Source organism: Eumetopias jubatus, unplaced genomic scaffold, assembly GCF_037043125.1.
Source record: "Eumetopias jubatus isolate StellerSeaLion01/CBP00866 unplaced genomic scaffold, mEumJub1_p1.0 scaffold_8, whole genome shotgun sequence".
NCBI classification, from domain to species: Eukaryota; Metazoa; Chordata; class Mammalia; order Carnivora; family Otariidae; genus Eumetopias; species Eumetopias jubatus.
The window spans coordinates 46,840,583-46,863,533 of NW_028274814.1; the positions used below are offsets into that span (position 1 = coordinate 46,840,583).

General features: G+C 37.9%; 1 protein-coding gene across 2 annotated transcripts in view; it reads right to left on the bottom strand.

The window, feature by feature from the left end:
• Positions 1-18,558: 18,558 nt before the first annotated feature.
• Positions 18,559-22,951, bottom strand: part of LOC114221656 (ovostatin homolog 2-like) — a 48,495-nt gene continuing 44,102 nt past the window's right edge. For both annotated transcript variants that reach the window (XM_088025552.1, XM_088025551.1), the window contains exons 30-35: positions 22,549-22,758; positions 21,973-22,097; positions 20,825-20,915; positions 20,388-20,456; positions 19,259-19,361; positions 18,559-18,611 (exon numbers count right to left, since the gene is read on the bottom strand). In XM_088025552.1, the coding sequence (XP_087881678.1) occupies positions 18,559-18,611; positions 19,259-19,361; positions 20,388-20,456; positions 20,825-20,915; positions 21,973-22,097; positions 22,549-22,758 (651 nt within the window). The remainder of the gene's footprint in view (positions 18,612-19,258; positions 19,362-20,387; positions 20,457-20,824; positions 20,916-21,972; positions 22,098-22,548; positions 22,759-22,951) is intronic.

A 22,951-nucleotide genomic window follows, 5' to 3' on the forward strand; every position in this document is an offset into this window, starting at 1 on the left:
AAAAAGAAAAAAAATAACTAATTGCATTCATAAAAAGCAGTTGTTTCCCCTTAACAAATCATGGACTTTTGTTATATTTGCTGTTAATAAATAGTGTTAGGAGGGCACTGCAGGACATAAGAGCTGGATTTTGGAATTGGGTAGAAAAATGAACATTTGAATTCCAAATCCATAACTTCTGACGTATTGATCTCGGGAAAGTGTGTCTCAATATTTTCCCCTGTAGAATGGGAATAATGATACCAAAATAGAATTTTTCTGAGGATTTTATAAGATAACAAAAAGGGAGTATATTCTTATCAACTAATGTTAATTCCATTCTTTTTATACAGAGTGCTTTGAGGCATAAATGTGTCTTAAAAAGAGACTTGGGGTGCCTGGGTGGCTCAGTCGGTTGAGGGCCCCAACTCTTGATTTCAGTTCAGGTCATGATCTCAGGGTTGTGAGATTGAGTCCGGAGTTGGGCTCCGCGCTGAGCTCAAAGTCGGCTTGAGATGGTCTCTCTCCCTCTGCCCCTCCCTCCCTCTCGTGCTCTCTCTAATATAAATAAATAAAATCTTTTTTTTTTTTAAAAGAGAGAATACTTCAGAAACCATCATATAAACTGGATTACAAATACCACAAAAAGAAGTTATGATAAGGATCCTAGGTTAGCAGAAAATTACATGAAGATTATAGGCTGAACTAGGGGGTAAGGACTGAGTAGGTGGATAGGTGGAGGATCCTGAAACAGTAACAAGAGTATAAGGAAGGAGGTAAGGAAGAGACACACATATAAAAATGCTATTGCAGGGGCACCTGGGTGGCTCAGTCGGTTGAGCGACTGAATCTTGATCTCAGCCCAGGTCTTGATCTCAGGGTCCTCAGTTCAGGTCCTTCACTGGGCTCCACGCTGGGCATGGATCCTACTTAAAAAAAAAAAAAAAGAGTGTTATTTAATAATCATGCCCTTCCAAAACTGGGCAGACTTTTATTATTTTTCTTATCATTAGCAGATAATATCTTCATAGTTATTATGTATTATGTCTTCCCCCCACCTGCCTCCCAAAAGCAATAATGTGGTTTCTTTTCAGAGAGCATCTCCATGGTGATTTTATAACAGCCAAGGATGGGCTGTGAGGTAAACTGGAAGGAGAGCTGTGCCACACCTCTCAGAGACTCCACATTCACCCACTGAATCTGATTAGCATGTGGATCCTGAGAAAAAAGAAAGTGTATTTTGTCGCATGCTGGATTTTTTTTTTTTTTTTTTTTTTACTTCTCAGAAAATGTCAACAAGGAGCTTCCCAATTATTAACATTCTAACCTAGTGATTCAAAACATGAGGATGCCCTCTGATTCCCCAGAGAGAATTGATTACTTATTCTCTGGGTTCACGTGGCTACATACTGTAGCTCTTAGTAGATTTTAAAGTTGCCAGTTTTTACAAGTCTATTTTCTGTGTAGCCTCTGTGAGTTTAGCCAGCTTCTGTGTAACTGAGCTTAGCAGACAGATTGATGTGGGAGCCCAAGTACAATCCTTAGCTCTAACACGTTGGATTCTAAAACACAGGAAATGAAATATGGCAGGTATCCTGACAGCAGCTTAATTCTCTTGGAAGTCATGATTCATTTCCTTTTGATCATTTTCATTGATCTTTCATTGATCATTTCATCTCCCATTGATTCTCAATGGGAGAATACTATCCACAAGAGGATAGTATTGTGGATAGTATTCTCTTGTGGATAGTATTGTCCCATTGATAAAACATTGTTTTAGACTACCCTTGCCATATTCTTGCTATTTAATCCCTTAACTGCGGATCTGTTTCTCTAAAATAATTCCTCTGGATTTCTGGGAGGTGGGGGTCACTTTCCTGAATAGGTAAAACACTTCTCACTTTTCCTACCCTGACATAAGTAATGAGTAATTTCTGAAGAGGCCCTGGAACCCTTCCCCAATTCTTTTATCCCTCTACTCTAAACACAAAGGGCGACTTTATGACTAACTGTAACCCAAATGTCTTTACTTAATTTTTTTTAAGAAGTACATGGAGAAGAACATAAATAGCCAAAATCAAAGTGACATTAAAAAAGTATAAATAAAATACATTCCTGTATCCTTGATATCTGGAAGAAGATATCTTGGCGTACAGTAGGCTCTTAATATTAAATAATGAATAAATTATGTAATGAGTAAATATTGTATGATGAGTGAATTAAATGATAAGTAAATGAAAACATTATGGATGCTTCCTATTTTCGTTATCAAGAGAGGTATTATCTTAGGTCAACTTCCCCAGAATCAGATTCTGAGACACAAAGAAATGAACCAGGGAGTTATTAAGAAAGTGGCCCCAAGAGAAACCAAAAAGAGAATGGGGGAAAGCAAGACAGGGAAGGAAAGAAGCCAGTCAAGGGGGGAAATTGATTTGGGGCAATGACTTAACCTCAGCCTGGGCTGGCAGGAAGCTGCAGAGCTAAGTTACACTTCAGTTCCTCCAACGTTTAAGAAAGGAAGCTAAGTTTCGATACTCTAACACCAGGCAGTGGCTAGTGATGGGCAATCCCCAAAGTAGTAGTAAACCCCCAGGACTTGCCAAGAAGCCCAAGGACAGGCTTCTTAAATAAAAGTTCATAGGTGCAAGCCGTTAGAAGCAAAGCACAATGAAACTGGGAGTGGGACTAGTAAAAGGGATCCAGGACATGTGGGTGGGGAACTGGCCGTGCGCGCCACAGGTGGGTCTCACGGGACAGGTGAACCTGAAGAGACTTCTTAGAGAATAGAGATGATAGGAGGATATTGCAAACAGAGGAACAATGTTAGTGAAGGCCTGGGGGTGGAGAATCAAGAGAACTTTGGGAACAGTAATAACCCAGGGCTGCTGAAACATACAACAAACAGGAAGTCACGGTGGAAACCGTTTGGAAAGGAGGCTTCGTGCATCCTTACCTGTACTTCTTTCAATGCTATTAGTAGGATGCATTTTGCCCTTTCCCGTCCGTACAGGGGGCCACTTTCTCTTTTACCTTGCCGTTGGAAGCATGGGACAGCCCCTTCTTTAATTCTCCCAAACACAACTGGAATCTTCGTTGTTTGAAGACTTTGTGTATTAGTTAACTACTTCCTCCTTCATCTCTCCGAATTCACTCCTGTATATTCCCATTGACATATTTCTTTATTACCTGAAAATTTCATCATGTTATTGTCTTTCAATTGTACTTTTTCCATTAGACTTTGTCCATGCCACTGTAGAGCAGTTACTATGGTGCATTATACATATTTTCCTTTGGGGTCCCTGATCAGTTTCCTGCTTATGAATTTTGCATTGCTTATTCACCTTTGTATTGCTACCCTATATCAGTTTACCCAGCATATAATAAGAGTTCAGTACATTTGTTGATTACATTGATTTTTTTCCAGCCATATTAAAATATGAAGACTCTACCAGATATTTACTATGACATTATTCACTGTGGATTTGAAGGACAGATTTCTGTGGAATTATGAATCAATGTTTCTTATAATGTCAAATAGTTTAGGTGATATTGAAATTTTATTACAAAAGTTTAATGTTACACAACATGTATTCACTAAAGAAAATTAAGACAAAACTCCTAAGACAAAAACAAATTCCTTATAAGTCAATTACAGAAACAATATCCAAATGTGGTTCGTGGTTTGGGTGCTTACATCTGCGTGTATATTTTCCCTGTAGACTCACCTTAATAATACTGCATTTTTCCCTTCTTTTAACACATTTCACCTCTTTTAACACAGAGTAAACTAGGTGTTTTTGAATTGTGTCAACACCCTGTGAAATATTTGAGACAGCTATGTAATATTAGATCACAACAGGTTAATTTTATTACCTTTTTTTTTTAATAAGGGGGCACCCTTCTTGTAAGAGATACGTTCTTGAAAATCTCAGTGTAAAACTTATTCAATTCAGGACTTATCTCGTTAAAAGATGACATGTGTTTTTTCAATAGCCAAACTGTGGAAAGAGCCAAGATGTTCGACAGATGAATGGATAAAGAAGATGTGGTACATACAATGGAATATTATGCAGCCATCAAAAGGAATGAAATCTTGCCATTTGCAATGGCATGGATAGAACTGGAGAGTGTTATGCTGAGCGAAATAAGTCAATCAGAGAAAGACATGTATCATATGACCTCACTGATCTGAGGAACTCTTAATCTCAGGAAACAAACTGAAGGTTGCTAGAGTGGTGGGGGGTGGGAGGGATGGGGTGGCTGGGTGATAGACATTGGGTAGGGTATGTGCTATGGTGAGCACTGTGAATTGTGTAAGACTGTTGAATCACAGATCTGTATCTCTGAAACAAATAATACATTATATGTTTAAAAAAAAAAGAAGAAGAAGAAGAAAATAGCAGGAGGGAAAGAATGAAGGGGGCGGAAATCAGAGGGGGAGATGAACCATGAGAGACGATGGACTCTGAAAAACAAACTGAGGGTTCTAGACGGGAGGGCGGTGGGAGGATGGGTTCGCCTGGTGATGGGTATTAAAGAGGGCACGTTCTGCATGGAGCACTGGGTGTTATGCACAAACAATGAATCATGGAACACTACATCAAAAACTAATGATGTAATATATGGTGATTAACATAACATAATAAAAAAACTAGAAAAAATAAAAATAAAAAGTTAAAGTAAATTAAAATAAAAGAATCTTTAAAAAAAATGACATGTGTTTTTTGTGGACTACTTAAAGTCTAGTCCCCATGAGGCCATAGCAAAAATAACTTATAGTACACTCAGTTTCCCGGATTTTTTATTTTATTTTATTTTATTATTTTATTTGTTTTATTTTATTTATTTTAATTTTATTATTTTTGCCAGCTTTAAAACTATGAAAACTGAAAAAAACCCCACATTTTTTTCAGTTAAAAAATATGAGGTGGTTTACACCTGGGTGGCTCAGTTGGTTAAGCATCAGATTCTTGATTTTTTTGGTTAGGTCATGATCTCAGGGTTGTGAGATTGAGCCCCGCATTGGGCTCTGCACTGAGTGTGGAGCCTGCTTGGGATTCTCTCCCAAAAGGAAACCTCTGGCCCTCCCCACTGTGCTCTCTCTCTGTCTCTCTCTCTTGAAAATAAATAAATAAATCTTAAAAAAAATATGAGGAGTTATTTTCATTTACTAAAATTATGAACATAGAATGAGATTTAAATACATATATATTCATCTCAACACTTCCAAAGCATATAGTTTAAATTCATATGCTTCACAGAAATTTCTAGTGAAATAACAATTAGATAACACAAAATCGCCAAAATAAGACAAAACTTTCGCATAGAATGACAATAATTGTCAGTATAAACATAATACTCTTTTCTAGGCAGTGGAGGTATTATCATTTACTCTGGGTTTGGTGGGGTAGGGGCAAATAACCCCCCCTTCCTAATTTTATGACATTTAGAGGTTTGTTTTTGGAGCTAAAACATCTTTCAAATTTTTGATGGCATTTTTTTTCTCCACTTAGGTGCCCAGTGTCTTTATAGATTTACCTGTATGTATTTTCAAGAAAAAAGGAGAACTTATTGAGTTTAAATAAAGAAAATGGCTTGTTGTCTTAATTGTGTGTTCTAGGAAGGATAAACACTTGAAACAAATGCAGCGAAACTCCTGATATAGAATTGTGGGACTCCAGGGCTAGTAGTGGGTGGTGATCGCTTTAGGGGAGGGACTTGCAACCTGATATTATACAAGGTAAAATAGACTTTAAATTTCTTTATTTTTTAAAATTTAGTGTTTATTATTTTTGAAAAATTTTATTTATTTGAGAGAGAAAGAGAGCATGAAAGAGACAGAGAGCATGAGCACCACTGGGGGGAAGGGGGAAAGTAAGGAGGGAATGTGGGGGAGGAAGGGGGAAGGGCAGAGGGAGAGGGAGAAGCAGGCTTCCCGCGGAGCAGGGAGTCCAATGTGGGACTCAATCCCAGGACCCTGGGATCATGACCTGAGCTGAAGGCAGACACTTAACCAACTGAACCACCCAGGCGTCCCATAGACCCTAAATTTCTTAAGGTCTGCCCTATTGTCACTGCCCTGTAAAAAGAGCAGGCAAATAAATCGGCTAACGTGTCCTTATTTCTGATCTCTGAGTTACATTTCATCGTTTGCTTTTTCTTTGCTCTTGGCAAATTTGGGCAGAAGTGATGACAACACTCTAGAAGGGCCAAACAAGTATCCAGCTTTTCAGCAAGGCAGATACTTCTGGTTAAGCCCTCAAATAATTCATTAATGACAAGTGTAGAGTATTTCTATGAATGATAAATGCCAAATGTGAAACTGGAAAACATAAAGTTAAAAAATGTATCTGGATAATGTATGGGTCTTCTCTTAAGAATTTTAATGGCTAGGGACACCTGGATGGCCCAGTCGGTTAAGCGTCTGCCTTCAGCTCAGGTCATGATCTCAGGGTCCTGGGATCGAGTCCCCAGTTTGGCTCCTTGCTCAGAAGGGAGTCTGCTTCTCCCTCTGCCTGCCGCTCCGCCTGCTTCTGCATGCGCGCTCTCTCTCTCTCTGACAAATAAATAAATAAAATCTTAAAAAAAAAAAAGAATTTTAAATGGCTAAATTTGCGACAACTTTGCCATCAATAACTGCCTGTAAAATTTTCAGGGTGGACTGATGTTATGTCTTCAGGAATTTCGCAGAAGAAAAGGGAAAGATCAATGTATAAATATCAAAAGGCAGATAGGTGGTGGTCACATATGAAGTGAGGCCACCCTAGATGTGCTTCCTGTCCCCCACCCCATTACTTTTCAAGGTACATCTCTTTATATTCTTTGATAGGCTGGGTTCAGGTATGTAGTGGGACAATTTGCCTTAAAAACTTAAGAGGACTTCCAGGAGATAATGAGATCACTGTAGCATTCCGTTAGGGAACCTTATAAAGATGTGTCTGAGTGGACTAGGTAAGCCTTATCAAGGCCCAGATCTGTGAAATAAAGGTATCCTGGCAGGACACTGAAGCATTTACCACTTTTTTGCATTGTCTTTGCTTATTTCCCTTTCCAAGACTATGGCCAATTATTTTGTGTTACTTTATCTCTGGGGTTTTCACTAAATAAGAAACTCTTAGAAGATAATCTCATGATTGCTGTGATCTCATCATGCATCACAAAGGATTTCTTCTGCTGGGCTTTGCCTCTAATATTGCCCTTTTATTGGAAACACTGGGAAATAATTTTACACTGCCAATAGAACAACTTTTTCCCCCTAAAATGCAAATTAGTAATATTATGCCCTCTTTAAAAACTCTTTAATGGTCCATAATTACGTACAGGATAAACCCCAAACTCTAGCAAGTTTCTTCTTAAGAAGGTTCTTCACTACCTTGTGCACTTTCCTATGGACACACTTTGCTAGTTTCCATGAAAACACGAGCAATTTCTCACATGAGCCACACACTCTGTCTCTCCGTGTATGTGTGTATGTGCTAAATCCTCTGTCTAGAATGTCTCTCCATGGCTTGCTTTCTGTCAGCTCTGTATCTCCTTCTTCATGGTGCACTTCAAACTTTCGTGAATCCCCAGATGAAATTAGTTGGCACTGCTTTAAATTCCCATAACTCAGGTACATATCTCTATTACAGAATATCATGTTCCCGCATAAATGTTTGCTTTTATGTCACACCACATGTGGCTGTCAGAATCTCAAAGGCACTACTGGTATGTTTTATTCTATGGTTAACTTTCTAATAGTGAGACTGTTACAAGCCCTTAGTAGATGCCAATGCTATTTTAAATATTTAAAAAATGCAAGCACCTTTTGAGTTACTTAATGCTTATAGTCGGTTTCAGATTTTGCATAGAATTTTGCCTCTGCTCGCAACTAAACATATTCTTAGGGAGTAAATTAGGAGAGTTTAATGCTAGCAAGAAAGAGAACTATTCACTGAATCTACCTTGTGATGTTTCTGAAGTAAGCACTCTTTTTTTTTTTTTTAAGATTTTATTTATTTATTTGACAGAGAGAGAGACACAGCGAGAGAGGGAACACAAGCAGGGGAGTGGGAGAGGAAGAACCAGGCTTCCTGCTGAGCAGGGAGCCTGATGTGGGGCTCGATACCAGGACCCTGGGATCATGACCCGAGCTGAAGGCAGACGCTTAACGACTGAGCCACCCAGGGGCCCTTTTTTTTTTTTTAAGTTTTTTAAGGATATAATTGACATACAGCACTGTATAAGTTTAAGGTATACAGTATCATGATTTGACTTACATATATTATGAAATGTAAGTTCATATTAAATTTTCTTAACATCATCTCATATAAATACAAAAAAAAAGGAGAAAAATGTTTTTTTCTCATGATGAAAGCTTTTAGGATTTACTTTCTTAACAACTTTCAAATGCACTATGCAGCAGTGTTAATTATTGTCATCATGGTGTACATTACAGTCCTAGTACTCATTTATCTTCTAACTGGAAGTTTGTACCTTTTGACTGTCTTCCTCCAATTCCCCTCCCCCATCCCTCAGCTCTGGTACCCACAAATCTAATCTCTTTTTCTATGCTTTTTTTCTTTTCTTTTTTTTTTTTAGATTCGGCATGTAGGTGAGATTATACACTATTTGTCTTTCTCTAACTTATTTCATTTAGCATGATGCGATGCCCTCAGGGTCATCATTAGACACTGTTCCTTAAATGGAGAAAGATGCACCTTTCCAACCAATAGTGTCTGTTGCTGGGTTCCCACTATTGCACATTCCAGATAATAAAAAGGACCAAAATCAGTCATCATCTAGTGTTCGGATGTGAAAATATGTTAAGGAAACCTAACTCAAAATTGCAGTTAGCAGGGGCACCTGGGTGGCTCAGTGGGTTGGGCGTCGGACTATTGATTTCAAGCCAAGGCATGATCTCAGGATTGTGAGATGGAGCCTTGTGTCAGGCTCTATGCTGGGTGTGGAGCCTGCTTAAGTTTCTGTCTCTCCCTCTGTTCCCCCTCCCCTTAAATAAATAAATAAATCTTTTTAAAAAATTGTAGTGGTGGGACACCCAAGTGGTTCAGTTGGTTAAGCGTCTGCCTCCAGCTCAGGTCATGATCCCAGGGTCCAGGGAACCTGTTTCTCCCTCTCCCTCTGCTGCTCCCCTTGCTTGTACTCTCTCTCTGTCAAATAAATTAATAAATAAAATCTTTAAAAAATAAAAATAAATTAATTAATTAATTAAATTAAAAAGGCCCAACTTCCCCCTTTCCTCTAGAAAATGAGGCTGTTCTCCTTTGTTCTCTGGACTTGCCTATGGTTCACCATATTTTGCTTGTGTCGAATTGTATGTAACTCCTCTGCTATTCTTGAATAAACTCAATTTTGCTGGCTGAATTGCTTACCTTTTTCTTTTACAAGGTTGGCAGAGGGTATGGCCAACTTAAGGAGGCACTGACTTGTGTTTTCTTCTTGTTATATTTTCACTCACCTCTTTCTAAAAAGACAGCCTTGTACTGTGTATTTCTTTACTTTGAAGATTTTGGCCAAACCTAAAGAAAATTGATCCCACTTAGTTGACCAAGACTATGCCTTTATGCCTTTAACGTAAGACTTCTCTACATCACAGATAAGAAGCAGTTTCAGATTGGTGATCATGTATGTTAATCCTTATGAAAAGCAACAACAAAAATCTACTTCTCTTTATGCTTTCCCATTACTGATCCTTTGGCTTTTCTTTGCCCCTTGTCATAACACTCCCTCCAAGATGTGACTCTGAAATGGAGCTTACATTTAGAACATCTTTATTAATTAAAACACAGAATATAAATCATACCAGCAGTGGGGCATATCTGGAAGTCAAATGTTTTCTAAGACCTTATTAACACATTGTCATTTGGATGCCTTAAATCTAACATCAATTAGAGGAAATCCAGCATGAGGAGTTTCGAAAACACAAGGTAATTACTATAAATGTTTAAGTTTGTTGAATGAGGAAAAATTTGCATAACACTTCCTTTGAATAAGATGAATTAAGTTTATATTTACACATATACATGTAATCTGACCTGATTTGGTAGAGACAATCATAATCGTTAAATATTTGAATAGCTACTCCTCTGACAAATAAATATATATCTACCTTGAAGCTCACTAAATTGACTTCCCTATGTGAGAATTCTCTAGATTGCCAATTAGCAACTAAAATTTGTAGTATCTACCCTTAGAATTTTCTGTCTGGGGCTCATGTTTGAAATTATGGTTTATTTTCTTTTTCCATGGAATTATAATACTCTGAGAATGATTGTTTTAATCTTATTTATACTTGCCTCTGATTGTAATTCAGTTGCGTCTGACTGAGACTATGATTGCTTATTGCTTTGAGATGTCCCCCCGGAACGTCCAAAGTGAAATTTCTGGAGTAACCATTGTGTGTGTATGTGTGCGTGTGCACACGTGCATGTGTGTATCTCTCAAACACACTCTCTAAATTTGGTAAGTTATCTAGATGTCTGAATGTGAAATTTAAATGTGAAATAGTAACAATAACAGAAATATGTATGTACCCCAAAACACAGATACACACAAGGTTTTTAGGATAAATTCAATGAATAAGAATGTTATGTCTATAAGGAATGCCAAACAGTTGCTTCGGATTCTCAGGTTGGGTTTTTCCTCAGGCAAAATTGGTGTCACACTTCCAACATATGGTAAATCCCCCTTTTTCTATTCACATACATTCCAGCATACATTTTTTTAAAAGATTTTATTTATTTCAGAGAGAAAGAGAAAGCGGGGCACGCACATGCAAGCATGAGTGGGGGGAGGGGTAGAGGGAGAAGCAGACTCCCCGCTGAGCAGAGAGCCAGAGGCTGGGCTCCATCCTAGGACCCTGGGATCATGACCTGAGCTGAAGGTAGACGCTTAACTGACTGAGCCACCCAGGCACCCCTCCATTGTACATTTTTTTCATCCCGTAAGACAGAGATATATTTCATTATGAAGTATGAAAGTATAATGTTGGGATAAGGCCTCCTCATAGTTACTAATAAAGAGGTCCAAACAAACACTCTTAATTTCAAGATCATTGCTCTAGTCTAAAATGCATCTTGGAGTTCACTTTATGGTAAATATTTTCAAAAGAGCAGTGACTTCCTTTATGAAATCAAGAGAATGAGTCTGGTAATTATCAAAATGAAATATAAAGAAGACATAAGTCCAAGTCTGTGTATTTGTGAATATATTGCAATAATGTTATTAATAGATACTGTGTGCTTTTATTTCAATATATTCATGTATTTAATATACAAAGACATTTTATATACAGTTACTCTTGTCTACATTGAAAAATGATTGAAAAGTACATAGGCAATATATACTATTAAAAAGTAATAGGTAATGGGCGCCTGGGTGGCTCAGTTGGTTAAGCGACTGCCTTCGGCTCGGGTCATGGTCCTGGAGTCCCGGGATCGAGTCCCACATCGGGCTCCCTGCTCAGCGGGGAGTCTGCTTCTCCCTCTGACCCCCTTCCTTCTCGTGCTCTCTCTCTCTCATTCTCTCCCTCTCAAATAAACAAATAAAATCTTAAAAAAAAAAGTAATAGGTAATAAATGCTCATGAAGGGTCAAAATAAGAAAGAAAAAGATGAAATAAGGTTTCCCATCTTAGTGAAAACATATTCTCAGTTCCAAAGTTAATTTTGAAGTGTAACTTCTGTTTTGTCCTCCCCACCTTTCTTGCTTCACTTTCTTTAAAGTGCAGGTGGTATTTGTAATTTTTAATATTAAAATGTGAAACTTCTGGGAAAAACCTTAACCATTTTGCAAATTTTGACTATCATTTCTTTGCATAACATTCAGTGTTAGGGTAGAGGCTAAAGGGCTTAGAGAAATCTGCCAGGAACTTACTACGAGTCACATAACAAATGAGAACTTGTCCTTCCCTCTGTGGAACCTGCTCTTGATGAGAATTCTACCCATAACCTCAGCAGGCAGATATTTCATGCAGTAGATGGTAAGCAATGGTCATCTGTTTTCTCCCCTCAGACCTCTCTTTGTGTGAAGACCCACAGAGTATGTACCTGCGGTGGGGCTCTGTCAGGGCTAGCAGGCTCACAGTGTTCTCTTCGGAGTTACTGTTACTGAAAATAAGAAGGTGTCTGTAAACTTGTTTTGATTTTGGCATCAAAGTTTTTCTAGCAAGTTATAAAAATTTCCAGAATCTTTTTGCCGGCAGAGGCAGACTTAGTCTTTCAGGCAGAGCGTGACTGGGAATGAATGCACAGTGCTGGGCAAAGTTTGCAGTAAATGCAATCCGTTTGCATAAATAAAGTCCTCCTTTTGTTGTAGCCCTAAGGAAACCACATTTACTCACCTCATCTTTTCAATATTAGTATGTTAAGGTTGTGATTTGTGTGTAGAATTTTCCTTCCTTTCTTTGTAAAGCAGTTACAGTGCAAAGGCTCTAGAGCCTCAAAGCTGGTGTTTGGATCCTAGTTCTTACCAGAAGGATGACCTTGACTAGGTTACTTAAATTCCCTGTGTTTCTCTTTCTTTGTCCATAAATGAGAATGATAATAACAATACTTTGTAAGCTTGTTGTGGGGATTAAATAAATTAATATATTTAAAGTGATTAGTACACAGAAATCCCCAAAATGTGGAGGTGTGAGGAAACCAGAGATAAGGCGTGTGGGGTGGAGGACCACCCTGTCCTAGGCGTGTGGGGTGGGTGTCTCTATGATTATCACCTGTGACCAACAAAGAATAACCAGACCCTAAAAAGGAAGTAAGCCATTGACGGGTTATCAGTAGAGATGTTAAAAGGAATTAAGTTCCCTGGTTAGCTTTCTATAAAAGACCAGCCCTAAAGACCCTCGTGGGCATCCCTGTCAGAGGGGTTTTTCTGTATCTTCACTTAATAAACTTCTATCACTTAAAAAAAAAAAGTGATTGGTACAGCACCTGACACATAGAAAACCTTGGATAAGTCCCTATTGAGACGTAGTATCACGCACACACGCACACACACCCAAAGTTCGAGTTGTGAAGAACATTACTGTGAACAACGAGTGATTCGTGTCAGTCAATTAGCACCTGTACTGGCCCCTCTCCAAAATGATTTCCCTGGGATTAGTAATCTAGAAAGAACTTAAAAAAGGAGATATCACAAGTTCCATATAAAGATACAATAGGGAAAAAAAAGGCAAAGAATTGGGGAAAAATGATGTGCAAATCTTTATCAGCTGCAAGTAACAGAATGCCTAACTAACAGAGACTTAGAAATATCAAACATTTCTCTCTTCTGTCACAAATTCTGAGGAAGGTGGTACTGGCGCGGGTTCAGCAGCTTATCAATGCCATCAAGGGTTTCTTTCATTCTTTCTGCTCTGCCACTCGGTGGGTCAGTATTGTTTGCCTTTTTAGTGACAACTTGCCTTCTGCAGTACCAAATGTTATTTATTCCCAATCATATCTCAATCTTAAACAAAGGAGTCAGCAGAAAAAGAGTTCTTCTCCTGAATCTCCTGAATCTCTCTCTCTCTCTCTCTCTTTTTTTCTACCCAGGAGCAAAATCATTCCAGATGCTGTGCCAGGAGGCATCCCTGTATAGGTCCTTAGTCAGATTTGGTTCTTGTATCTCATTGCTAGATCAAAGTAGTGATCTGTGGTGTGTCCTTCATATATTCTCCTCTATGGCAGAAATATTCATAATTCCAGTGAGTAAGGAAAGGGTGAAGGTATAGGCAGGGAGAGATAGGGGGCCCTTAGCTGGGCTTTGAAACTATTCCTGGAAGGCAGAAGGGCTAAGCCAGAGTGAATAAGAACAGACCAGACCACCCGGCCCTGGATGTTAGAGAGTGTTTTTCTTTGGTGGCTACATTGTAATCACAGAAAATGACCAGACCTCAAAGAAGTAAGTCATTAAGGATGCTATCAATAGTCCTTGCTCGAAGTGGCATAAGAATCTCAAGGCCACAAGTTTCCTGGTCAAGTTCTCGATAGAAGGCTGCCACTAAAATCCCATACTGCCAACCCATTCGGGACCCCTCTAATTCTAGAAAACTTTATCTTTCCTGCTCTCACCTTCACTTAATAAACTTTAACTTCACTTCACCCTCTTATGTCCCTGAGATTCATTCGTTGACTCTGTGAGTCAACCTTCAATCCTCCCGACCCAGCAATCCTTCAATACCACTTCTAGAAGTGTTGGTGTCTATTGGCTCTCAGATGAATTCAGCTCTAAAAATTTCCCTCAGTATCAGAGAAACTTTTCATCCAAGTTCCCCCTTCTCTGTAAGGGCAGCTTGGTTTCCCATAATGGGTGCTGTGGTGGTATAAAGACCTGGATCCCTAGCCTTAAGATGGGAGAATTCTAAAAGCCCATCGCAGCACCAAAGCTCTCTATGGGCTGAAATTTTTATTGGGATCCGTTGCAGCTCAACTCCTTCCCTGTACAATCCAGATTCTTTTATCCTCCACTGGTGTTTTTCTTTAAAGCTCTCCTTAGTCAAACCCCCTACACACAGATCTCCATCTCAGAGTCTATATTCTGGGGAACCTGACCCCATGGACACCACCCACTGTCAGAGGGAACTGAGATAATGTGATTGGCTTAACAAGTATGATTCATCCAAAAGCACCCCGAGGCCAGAGCAAAACACAAGTTCCTGTTTTCCTAGTTGCTCTCACTGCCAGGAGTATTCTTCCCTCAGAAAGCTGTGTAGCTAACTCCCTTGCCTCCTTCAAACCTTTGCTCCAATGTCATTGCCTCAATAAGGTTGAACCTAAATCTACCTACTATTCCAGTCCTTCTCTTGCCATCTCCTTGATGTTCTGGATCCTCTCATCCATCTCTACAGTTTTTATTTTCCATAACACTTATCACCTTCCAATTTCTTACATTTTGCTTATCTATGCTGCTGATTTTATGCCTGTACATATGTTGTTTGATTCTATTACATGTATTGTATATCTCTCCCGTTAAAATGTAAGCTCCACAAGGGTAGCTGTTTCTTACTATTTTCATTCACTGATATAGCCTGACCATCTAGAAGAGGTTTTTGGCACATACAGGCACTCAGGACTGGTGGTCTGAACTAAGGCAGCATGGCAGTGTGGATAAAAGTGGATCAATGAGTCATTCACGTGGTAGGTCAACACAGGTCCGATATCAACAGTAACGAGTAGAATGTGGGAGATGGGACAGGGGAGGTGTTAAAGTTGATACTTAGGTAACTTTTTAGTGATGATATTGTCACAACCTGAGATGGGGATCTCAGTAAAAGAACCTGGTTTGGAGGTAAATGTTGGAGATTATTGAGGTACCTGTGGGACATTTAGCTAAAGTATGGTAGACAGTGGGATTCACGGGTTAAGGTGTAGATAGAAAGGCATATATTTGGGAATCATAAAAATATGGACGTAAAATTTTAATTTCACAGGATTTTTAATGTGTATAGTGAGAAGAGAAAAGGACTTGCTAGAATCATGATGAAAAACATGATTTAATGTTTGGGAAAAGAAAGTGGAGCTAAGAAAAGATCAACAATTATCTGACAGTGAGAAGGAAATGTGTACATTATGGGGAGGGAGGAATCAAAACTTTAAGTGATGATGGAAGAAAAATGAAACAATAAAAGGAAAGAGGCTGACACCTAAGAAAAGAGAAATAAGAAAAAAGTTGATAGAATGAGGAGGAGGCCAAAGAGGATGAGACTTCTTTTTTATTTATTTGTTTATTTCAAGATTTTATTTATTTGTTTGACAGAGAGAAAGAGAACACAAGTAGGGAGAACAGCAGAGGGAGAAGCAGATTCCCTGCTGAGCAGGGAGCCTGATGTGGGACTCGATCCCAGGACCCTGAGATCATGACCTGAGCCAAAGGCAGATGCTTAACCAACTGAGCCACCCAGGTGCCTGATGAGATTTCTAGAAGACAGTAAAGGGGATGTTATGGTTAAGTATTTCATGTACTTGTTAAATGTATACATAACTTATTTCAAAAGGCAAAAAAGTGTGATTACTACATAAAAACATGGTAGAGGGAATGGATTATTCCCATTGTCCAAGTACTGTTGTGTAGAGGGCCAAGTGTCATGAGATGCTTTGATAACATGAGCCTCATCTAGATCAGAGCTATACATCCTCCATGAAATAGTCCATGGTGGTCTAGTTTACTAAAGATCCCTTCTTAAATACACACACATACACACAAACACACACAATCACATCAAAAGTTGGCATTTCCCATTGAGCACTGGAATGGCATTTCCCATTCCTAAACTGGAATGTCCAATATGCTCTATTTTATATTAAAATGTGGACCAGGGAAATGATTTTGGTTTTCTGTCCAACATAAACTGGAAAGGGGTTTCAATGCAAAGGGCAAGCAACAGACCTATATTGGTCATCAATAGTCTTTTATTCTTCAGAAGATATTTAGATCTCAGTTCCCCATCACCTCCCATACTCACCAAGAAATTTTACAAATGTAAACATTAAATTCTAGACTTTCTCTGTGCCTTGAAGCATAGCCAGTGGCAGATCTTCCCATCCTGTCCTTGCCTGCTTAGAATTTGAGAAATAATTTTATTACATCAGCAGACTATTTAATACATGCCAATTAAAATGAGGATTGAGGGGCGCCTGGGTGGCTCAGTCGGTTAGGCGTCTGCTTTTGGCTCAGGTCATGGACCAGGAGTCCCAGGATCAAGACCCAGGATTGGGCCCCGTGTCAGGCTCCCTGCTCAACAGGGAGTCTGCTTTTCCCTCTGCCCCTCACTGCGCTCGTGCTCTCTCTCTCAAATAAACAAATCAAATCTTTAAATAAATAAATAAAATGAGGATCGAGAATTATTTAGGCAGAAAAAAAGTTTCCCACAAAAAGACACTATTTACCACAAAGCAAAATTCCCTTTATTTGACTTGAAACTTTAGCACAAAATGTACTAGAAGAGTTTTATTTTTCCATCAGTGAAATCCCCAAGTATGTAGAGCCTAAGGTGTTTTTAAAAAACCACGAGTACTGAAATCATAGCTACACCTCTGATGTGCCTGCCATGTTTTGGTAAAATAAGAGAACTGAGAAGGTATAAAGAAATTCTTAACACAGTGAAATAAACTTTTGGAGCACCAGATGTGGACTGACACCAGCAGTTTATCTATGATGAATCAGTTAATAGACATTTATTAAGAGCCCAGTTGTAATTTAGGCACTATTAACAGTATACACTAGGCAGGGAGACTACAAAAATAAGTAAGTTTAACCATCGTCTATTAAAACACTGTATTTTTAATTTGTTGGGTACTGATGATGGATTCTAGGACACTCTGTTTCCGTTTTTTTTTTTTTAACCCCACAACTGGAGAATTTATCTGTGTCTGCTTCTTGCCTGTAGCAGTATCGCAGCAGGGTTAGAAGACTGTATGAAAGTCAGTAGAGAAATTGTTTTCATTTCTATCCTTATTTTCTCCAGTTTCTTCCTGCCTCGGTTTTCTCAATATTATCAGTAGTGTTAAGTTGAGCAAAGGATAGACATTAAATATTGCTTTTCAGGAATAAGTGACAAGATCAGTATAATAAAGTACTTTTTAAAAAGATAAAATACCCTTGGATTACCCTCTCAATCAAGTATGGGAACTCAAAGAATCCACCAATTAATTTTTGACTTTCTAAGTTCTTCTCCCCCATTCTTTGATGATATTTCATGGAGAAGAGTCTGTGTGTTTTGTGTTGTGTGTGTTTCTTTTATTTCCTTGAGCTCATATGAAGTCCTCTCCAACTTAGTCTCTTTCCCTCACGTTCACTGACCCTGGTTTTCTTGTTCTTTCTCTGGATATTGTAGGATTCCTTATTATGTACACCATAATTCTAAAAGCTTAAATTCCAAATTGATGACAATAAATAGCAAATTGCCATCAAAGAAAGTCCTGAGTTTTCTAGGATGAAAATTATGTATAATATACTGAAAGAAAAGAAAACCACAGACTCAGATGAGAAATGAGAGCACTTTATGGGATAATAAAGAAATAAAATCTGATAAGAAGTCATGGCAGATTACAGTATATTCAGTACAGGAGGTGGTTCACGGTTTTCTTCCAGGTTTGATACAGAAGAATGAGTTTGTTCAAAGTAAATAGTTTTCCACCTGGATTTAAAAACATAGTTTAAACAATAAATAACTGTGGGTGTGTATATATAAATAAATATGTAGATATACCTAAGCAAACATACAAATATGCAAACATACACAAACACACGCATACATATATGATATATATGTGGATATTATACATATAGGTACATATGTAGTTAATGACCTATCAAGTTATAAAACAAAGATGAGTGATTTTTAAAAATGAGACATGGATAAAAACCACCTATATAGTTGTAAATTCTTTAGAGCTATTTTAAAGAAATAAAATCTTAATGACTATCAGAATACTCATCTGGTGCACATAGCTATTCAAACCCTGTGACTTAACCACAGACTTCTCTTTGCTTCATCCATTGTATCTTTTTTAGGTTTTCACTTTAGCACCAGATGTGTTTTCAACGGTTTCAATGTTCTCGATATTTGTAATTTTCTTACCTTTTCCTAGATTTATTTGTCTCACTGGGAAACTGAAACACTGTGGATGTTGTAAGAAGCAAGGGCATATTCATCTGGAAAATAAAGGGAAAGTTCACCCTTCTTAAATCTCCAACTTTCTATAGCCAGATTAAGACATAATCTTTCCAATAATTTTACAAGACAGTCAATCACTCACTTCTTGACAGACTTTGACGTTCAACGAGTTAACTAACAGCATTGACCTTCCAGGGAAAATTTTTATGGTCTTTACAACATCTTAGTAATTGTTTTGGAAAACCTAATCTATCATGACTTTCCTATAACATTTCAGAATATTGCCTGCTCCCCTTCTCAAATCAAAGTCCATCAAGGTTGCATGAAATGGTTAAGTCTTGGCATTAACACAACAAAAGTAACAACGGAGAGAGCTTGAGGCATTAACACAACAAAAGTAACAACAGAGAGAGCTTGAGGCTCAGCATGGTTTGTATTTCAAGTTAAAGGGGAGATCTCTCACACTGTAGCAAGAGGATTCCAGGAGTTGAAAAACTCTGGTAAGTGGAAAATGACCCAGTCAGAAGATATATCAGGGAGGAAAAAATATCAGTATATAAAGTAAAACCAGCCATCATTTAGTCTTTGATGATGGAGGATGATTTTGGAAAATTTAGTGGCTCAGGGAGTCTTAGATATAGACATAATGTTCCATAGCTTTAGGGCATGGGCTTTGCTTGCCTACCTTTTTCATAATAATCATAGATCATAACTGGGGCTGGCTGAATGTTGGATACAAAGTTGGTTTGCTCAACAGAGAAAGTAAAATGGCTTGCTGTACCAAAAACCTGGTAAAGATAGAAAGTATAAATATATCAGGTCTGCATCACACAAAGACACAGATTATAAATACATTAGGTATAAATACATCAGCAGGTCTGCAAAAAGAAAACCACAGAGCAAATTATCTCCAGAAGTTCATGATTTACCCAATTAAAGAGATCTAGGGTATCAGGATCTTGTATAATGGCAAGTAATGACAAAATAATGAGTTTGGTGACATTAAATTATATGAAATTTTAAGTTCCATTGCTTATACTGAGGTGCAAGAAATCTAGTCGAGCATTAGGGTAATGTAGGCATTTATGTGAATGGTAATGATGTACATATAGAAGGGATGACTCTAAAACTCATAGCAGCCTTTGTTGGAGTTCAGGTCAAACTATAAAAGGATTATATGTCTGCTCTGTGGCCATACTATGTTAGATGCTGTGAGGAATGAAAAACAGGGAAATGCTATTTCTGACTTGAGAGTCACCTAGTAAAGTAGCCAAGGCATATATGAGATAAAGTTAGAGTCAACAGGGAGAAGATTGTCAGTGGGACTGAAGAACACTGATCATCTTTAGTGTCCTGTATTTTTTGACAAATCTTCTCATATATACAGTTGACGTTCAAACAATGCAGGGGTTTAGGGCACCAACCCCTGTGCAGTTGAAATCTGCATATAAATTTTGACTTCCCCAAAAGTTAGCTACTAACAGCTTACTGTTGACCAGAAGCCTTACCGATAACATAAACAACACATATTTTGTAGGGTATATGTATTATATCCTGCATTCTTACAATAAAGCAAGCTAAAGAAAATGTTATTAAGAAAAATCGTAAGGAAGAGAGAATATATGTCAATCCAGTATTGTACTGCGTTCATTAAAAAAAATCCTGTGTGAGTGGACTCATACAGTTCAAACCTGTGTCGTTCAAGGGTCAACTGGATATATATTCATTTACATGTGAATAAGATACAAGCATCCAATTACCTTCAGAAAAGAAGAGAAAGCCATGGAAGAAAAAACAGTTATTGCTCAACTTACAGTTTCCAAGTAGAAAAGAACGTGGTCATTCTTGACTTCAGTCTTCATCACTCGGCCATTGTTTTCAAGCTTTATAGAAATTGGCAGGGAGGGATGGAGAATAAATATTAAAGAATACCTTCCAGTATTGAATGTTTCATGCTTTTTACTTAACCGATTGCCATGAATCTATAGTATGGATGTTCCCTGTGCCATGGTATTTTTATAAACACAAGTAGGGACTAAATAAAGAAATAAATTATGGACTGTGGGAAAAATGACTGCCAATTGCTACAAATTAAGAACACTGTCTCTCCAGCATTATGGCAAAAATAAACATGAACTCTGAATACATTTGTTTAAAGGAAGAACTGCATGACTTTATTTGGCTAACGAATTATTTTTATCTACACACTATTGCTTTTTCTGTGCTGAAAGTGTAGACCTCTATTATTTACCTCCTCAATGGATGCCATGACTGGAGTAAATCCTGACAGCATTTTTACATCAACGAGGACCATATTGGAGTTATTGCGAATTCCAGTATACCTGAAATTTAAAAACAAACACAAGTTTAGACAACAGTCTAGAAAAGTGACCTATCTTATGGCAAGGATGGTGGATACATAGATACCAACTGGCTATATGTCTGGAGCAAAAGCAAAAAGCTCTTGAAGAGGGAACACTTGAAGAAAGTCACGTTTAAACATCTGAGAATGGGCACAACTAGAGTGTGACAATAGACACATAAGTTGGAATAAAGAGTGAATTATCTGGACCTGGAATCTCCCCAATCTCTTTCAAGCTTGCCTGAGGCCTCAAAGTCCTAGCTTATAAACAAAGCTGATAAATTTATATCACATATACCTATGTTAGCCTTAGATTTGCAAAATACTTAAAGGATATCTTTGTTTAGAAAGCAAGATGTTGGCAGAATCTTAGCGTAGGCATGTCCCCAAGCCATGTAGATTACGTCCCTAACTCTGCACAGCATTGTTGGGACTCAAAGTTGAGAGTTCCATGGTGTATGTAGTTCTTATCTTAGCTCTGATGTTTAAGAGATTTTCATTTGGAAATCCTAAGACAAATCCCCCAAATGAGTTTTATTCAGTGTTTCCCCACATATTAACGAGGGCTAAAACTCTCTGGCACCTATAACTTATATTTTAATTCAAGAGAATTATTTTGTCTACTCCAAAAAATAAAAATCTAAAATTTTACTCTACACAGTTGTAGAATAAGCATCCATAGTTTTCTGATGCTGGCCCACCTGTGCCTGTCTTTAAGAGGAAAAATAGTATCTCCGTCGTCCAAATCTGACAGTACTTTCATACACACAAAACAATGGAGGTATTGCTGGACGGTGAGGCAGAAGCTTTCAAATTTGTACTTGCCTACAGTATAAATCTTACTTTTGTAAGAACTAAACTGTGACATATACCCAGAGAGCTAGAAAGAGACTATGTTATAGAAATATCATCACCAACATATGAACTCATCGGGGTTACCATCATAATATTGATTTTGCTACTGTTTAAAACAATTATTTTTTTCATCTATTACCCTCTTTCTAACTCAGGAGTTGATATCAAAATGGGACACTTACTTGAGGGCTACTGTCAGGTCAAATTTACTCTGGAATGTATCTGAAGAGTTTTTCTTGATTATTTCTAAGGAAAGGGAAAATCCAGATGCTTTTTCAGATAGTAGTATATTATACCTCAGGGTACCCTAGAAAGAATAGCATATCAGAAGACAACCCATTCATTTATCCTGTAGTAAGAACTGAAGGACTTATTTTTTCTTTATTTTCATTATTATTGCACTTTATTTTACATCTTTACCATCAGGGATGAGGTAAAATGTAATTGTTCAGTTTTCAGAAGATGCAAGAATCTTTACATAAACAAATAATCTTGACATAATGGAGATATCAGAATGCTTTCTAACTGTGACATTCTTCAAGAAACTCCTCAGTTATCCAGCTATGCTTAAGAGTAAGTATCTCTTCGTAAAATAACTTGCATTTTCAGCTATTGATTAGAAAATATCAATGAGACAAAGAACAGAGATAATAATGGAAATACACAATGGTAAAATAACACTCCATCTATAACTGAAAGGATAGCCTACCTCTTTAACTGGCAAATACTTGTCTCTGTTTCAGGTAGATTTCTATTACCTGGATAAATGCACAACCTTGTCCTTCCACATCTACTGTGTATTGTCCACGTGCTTTTGTTAGTTCGGACCGCTGGACCAGTAAGCGATTGTCATTGTTAACCTGGAAAATCTCATTGGATTCTTCACTGCTAAAGGTGACAGTGTTTTGATCATCCGAGAAGGTGAACTTCATGTAGTGGGTTATGGCAAGAAGACAGACGGCAGTATCCTGCAAAGAACAGTAGAAGCAAAGATCTAAGCTTGTTACGATGAAATATAAGTCATCATTTGACCATGAACTTTAAGTCAGTCCATAAAAATATTTCTAAGTCAACAGAACACCAAGAAGCAAATCCTAAACAATAGGAAAATACATTTGCTTCTGCAATTGTTGTCATTTAGTCTCCCTCAACAAATCTTAG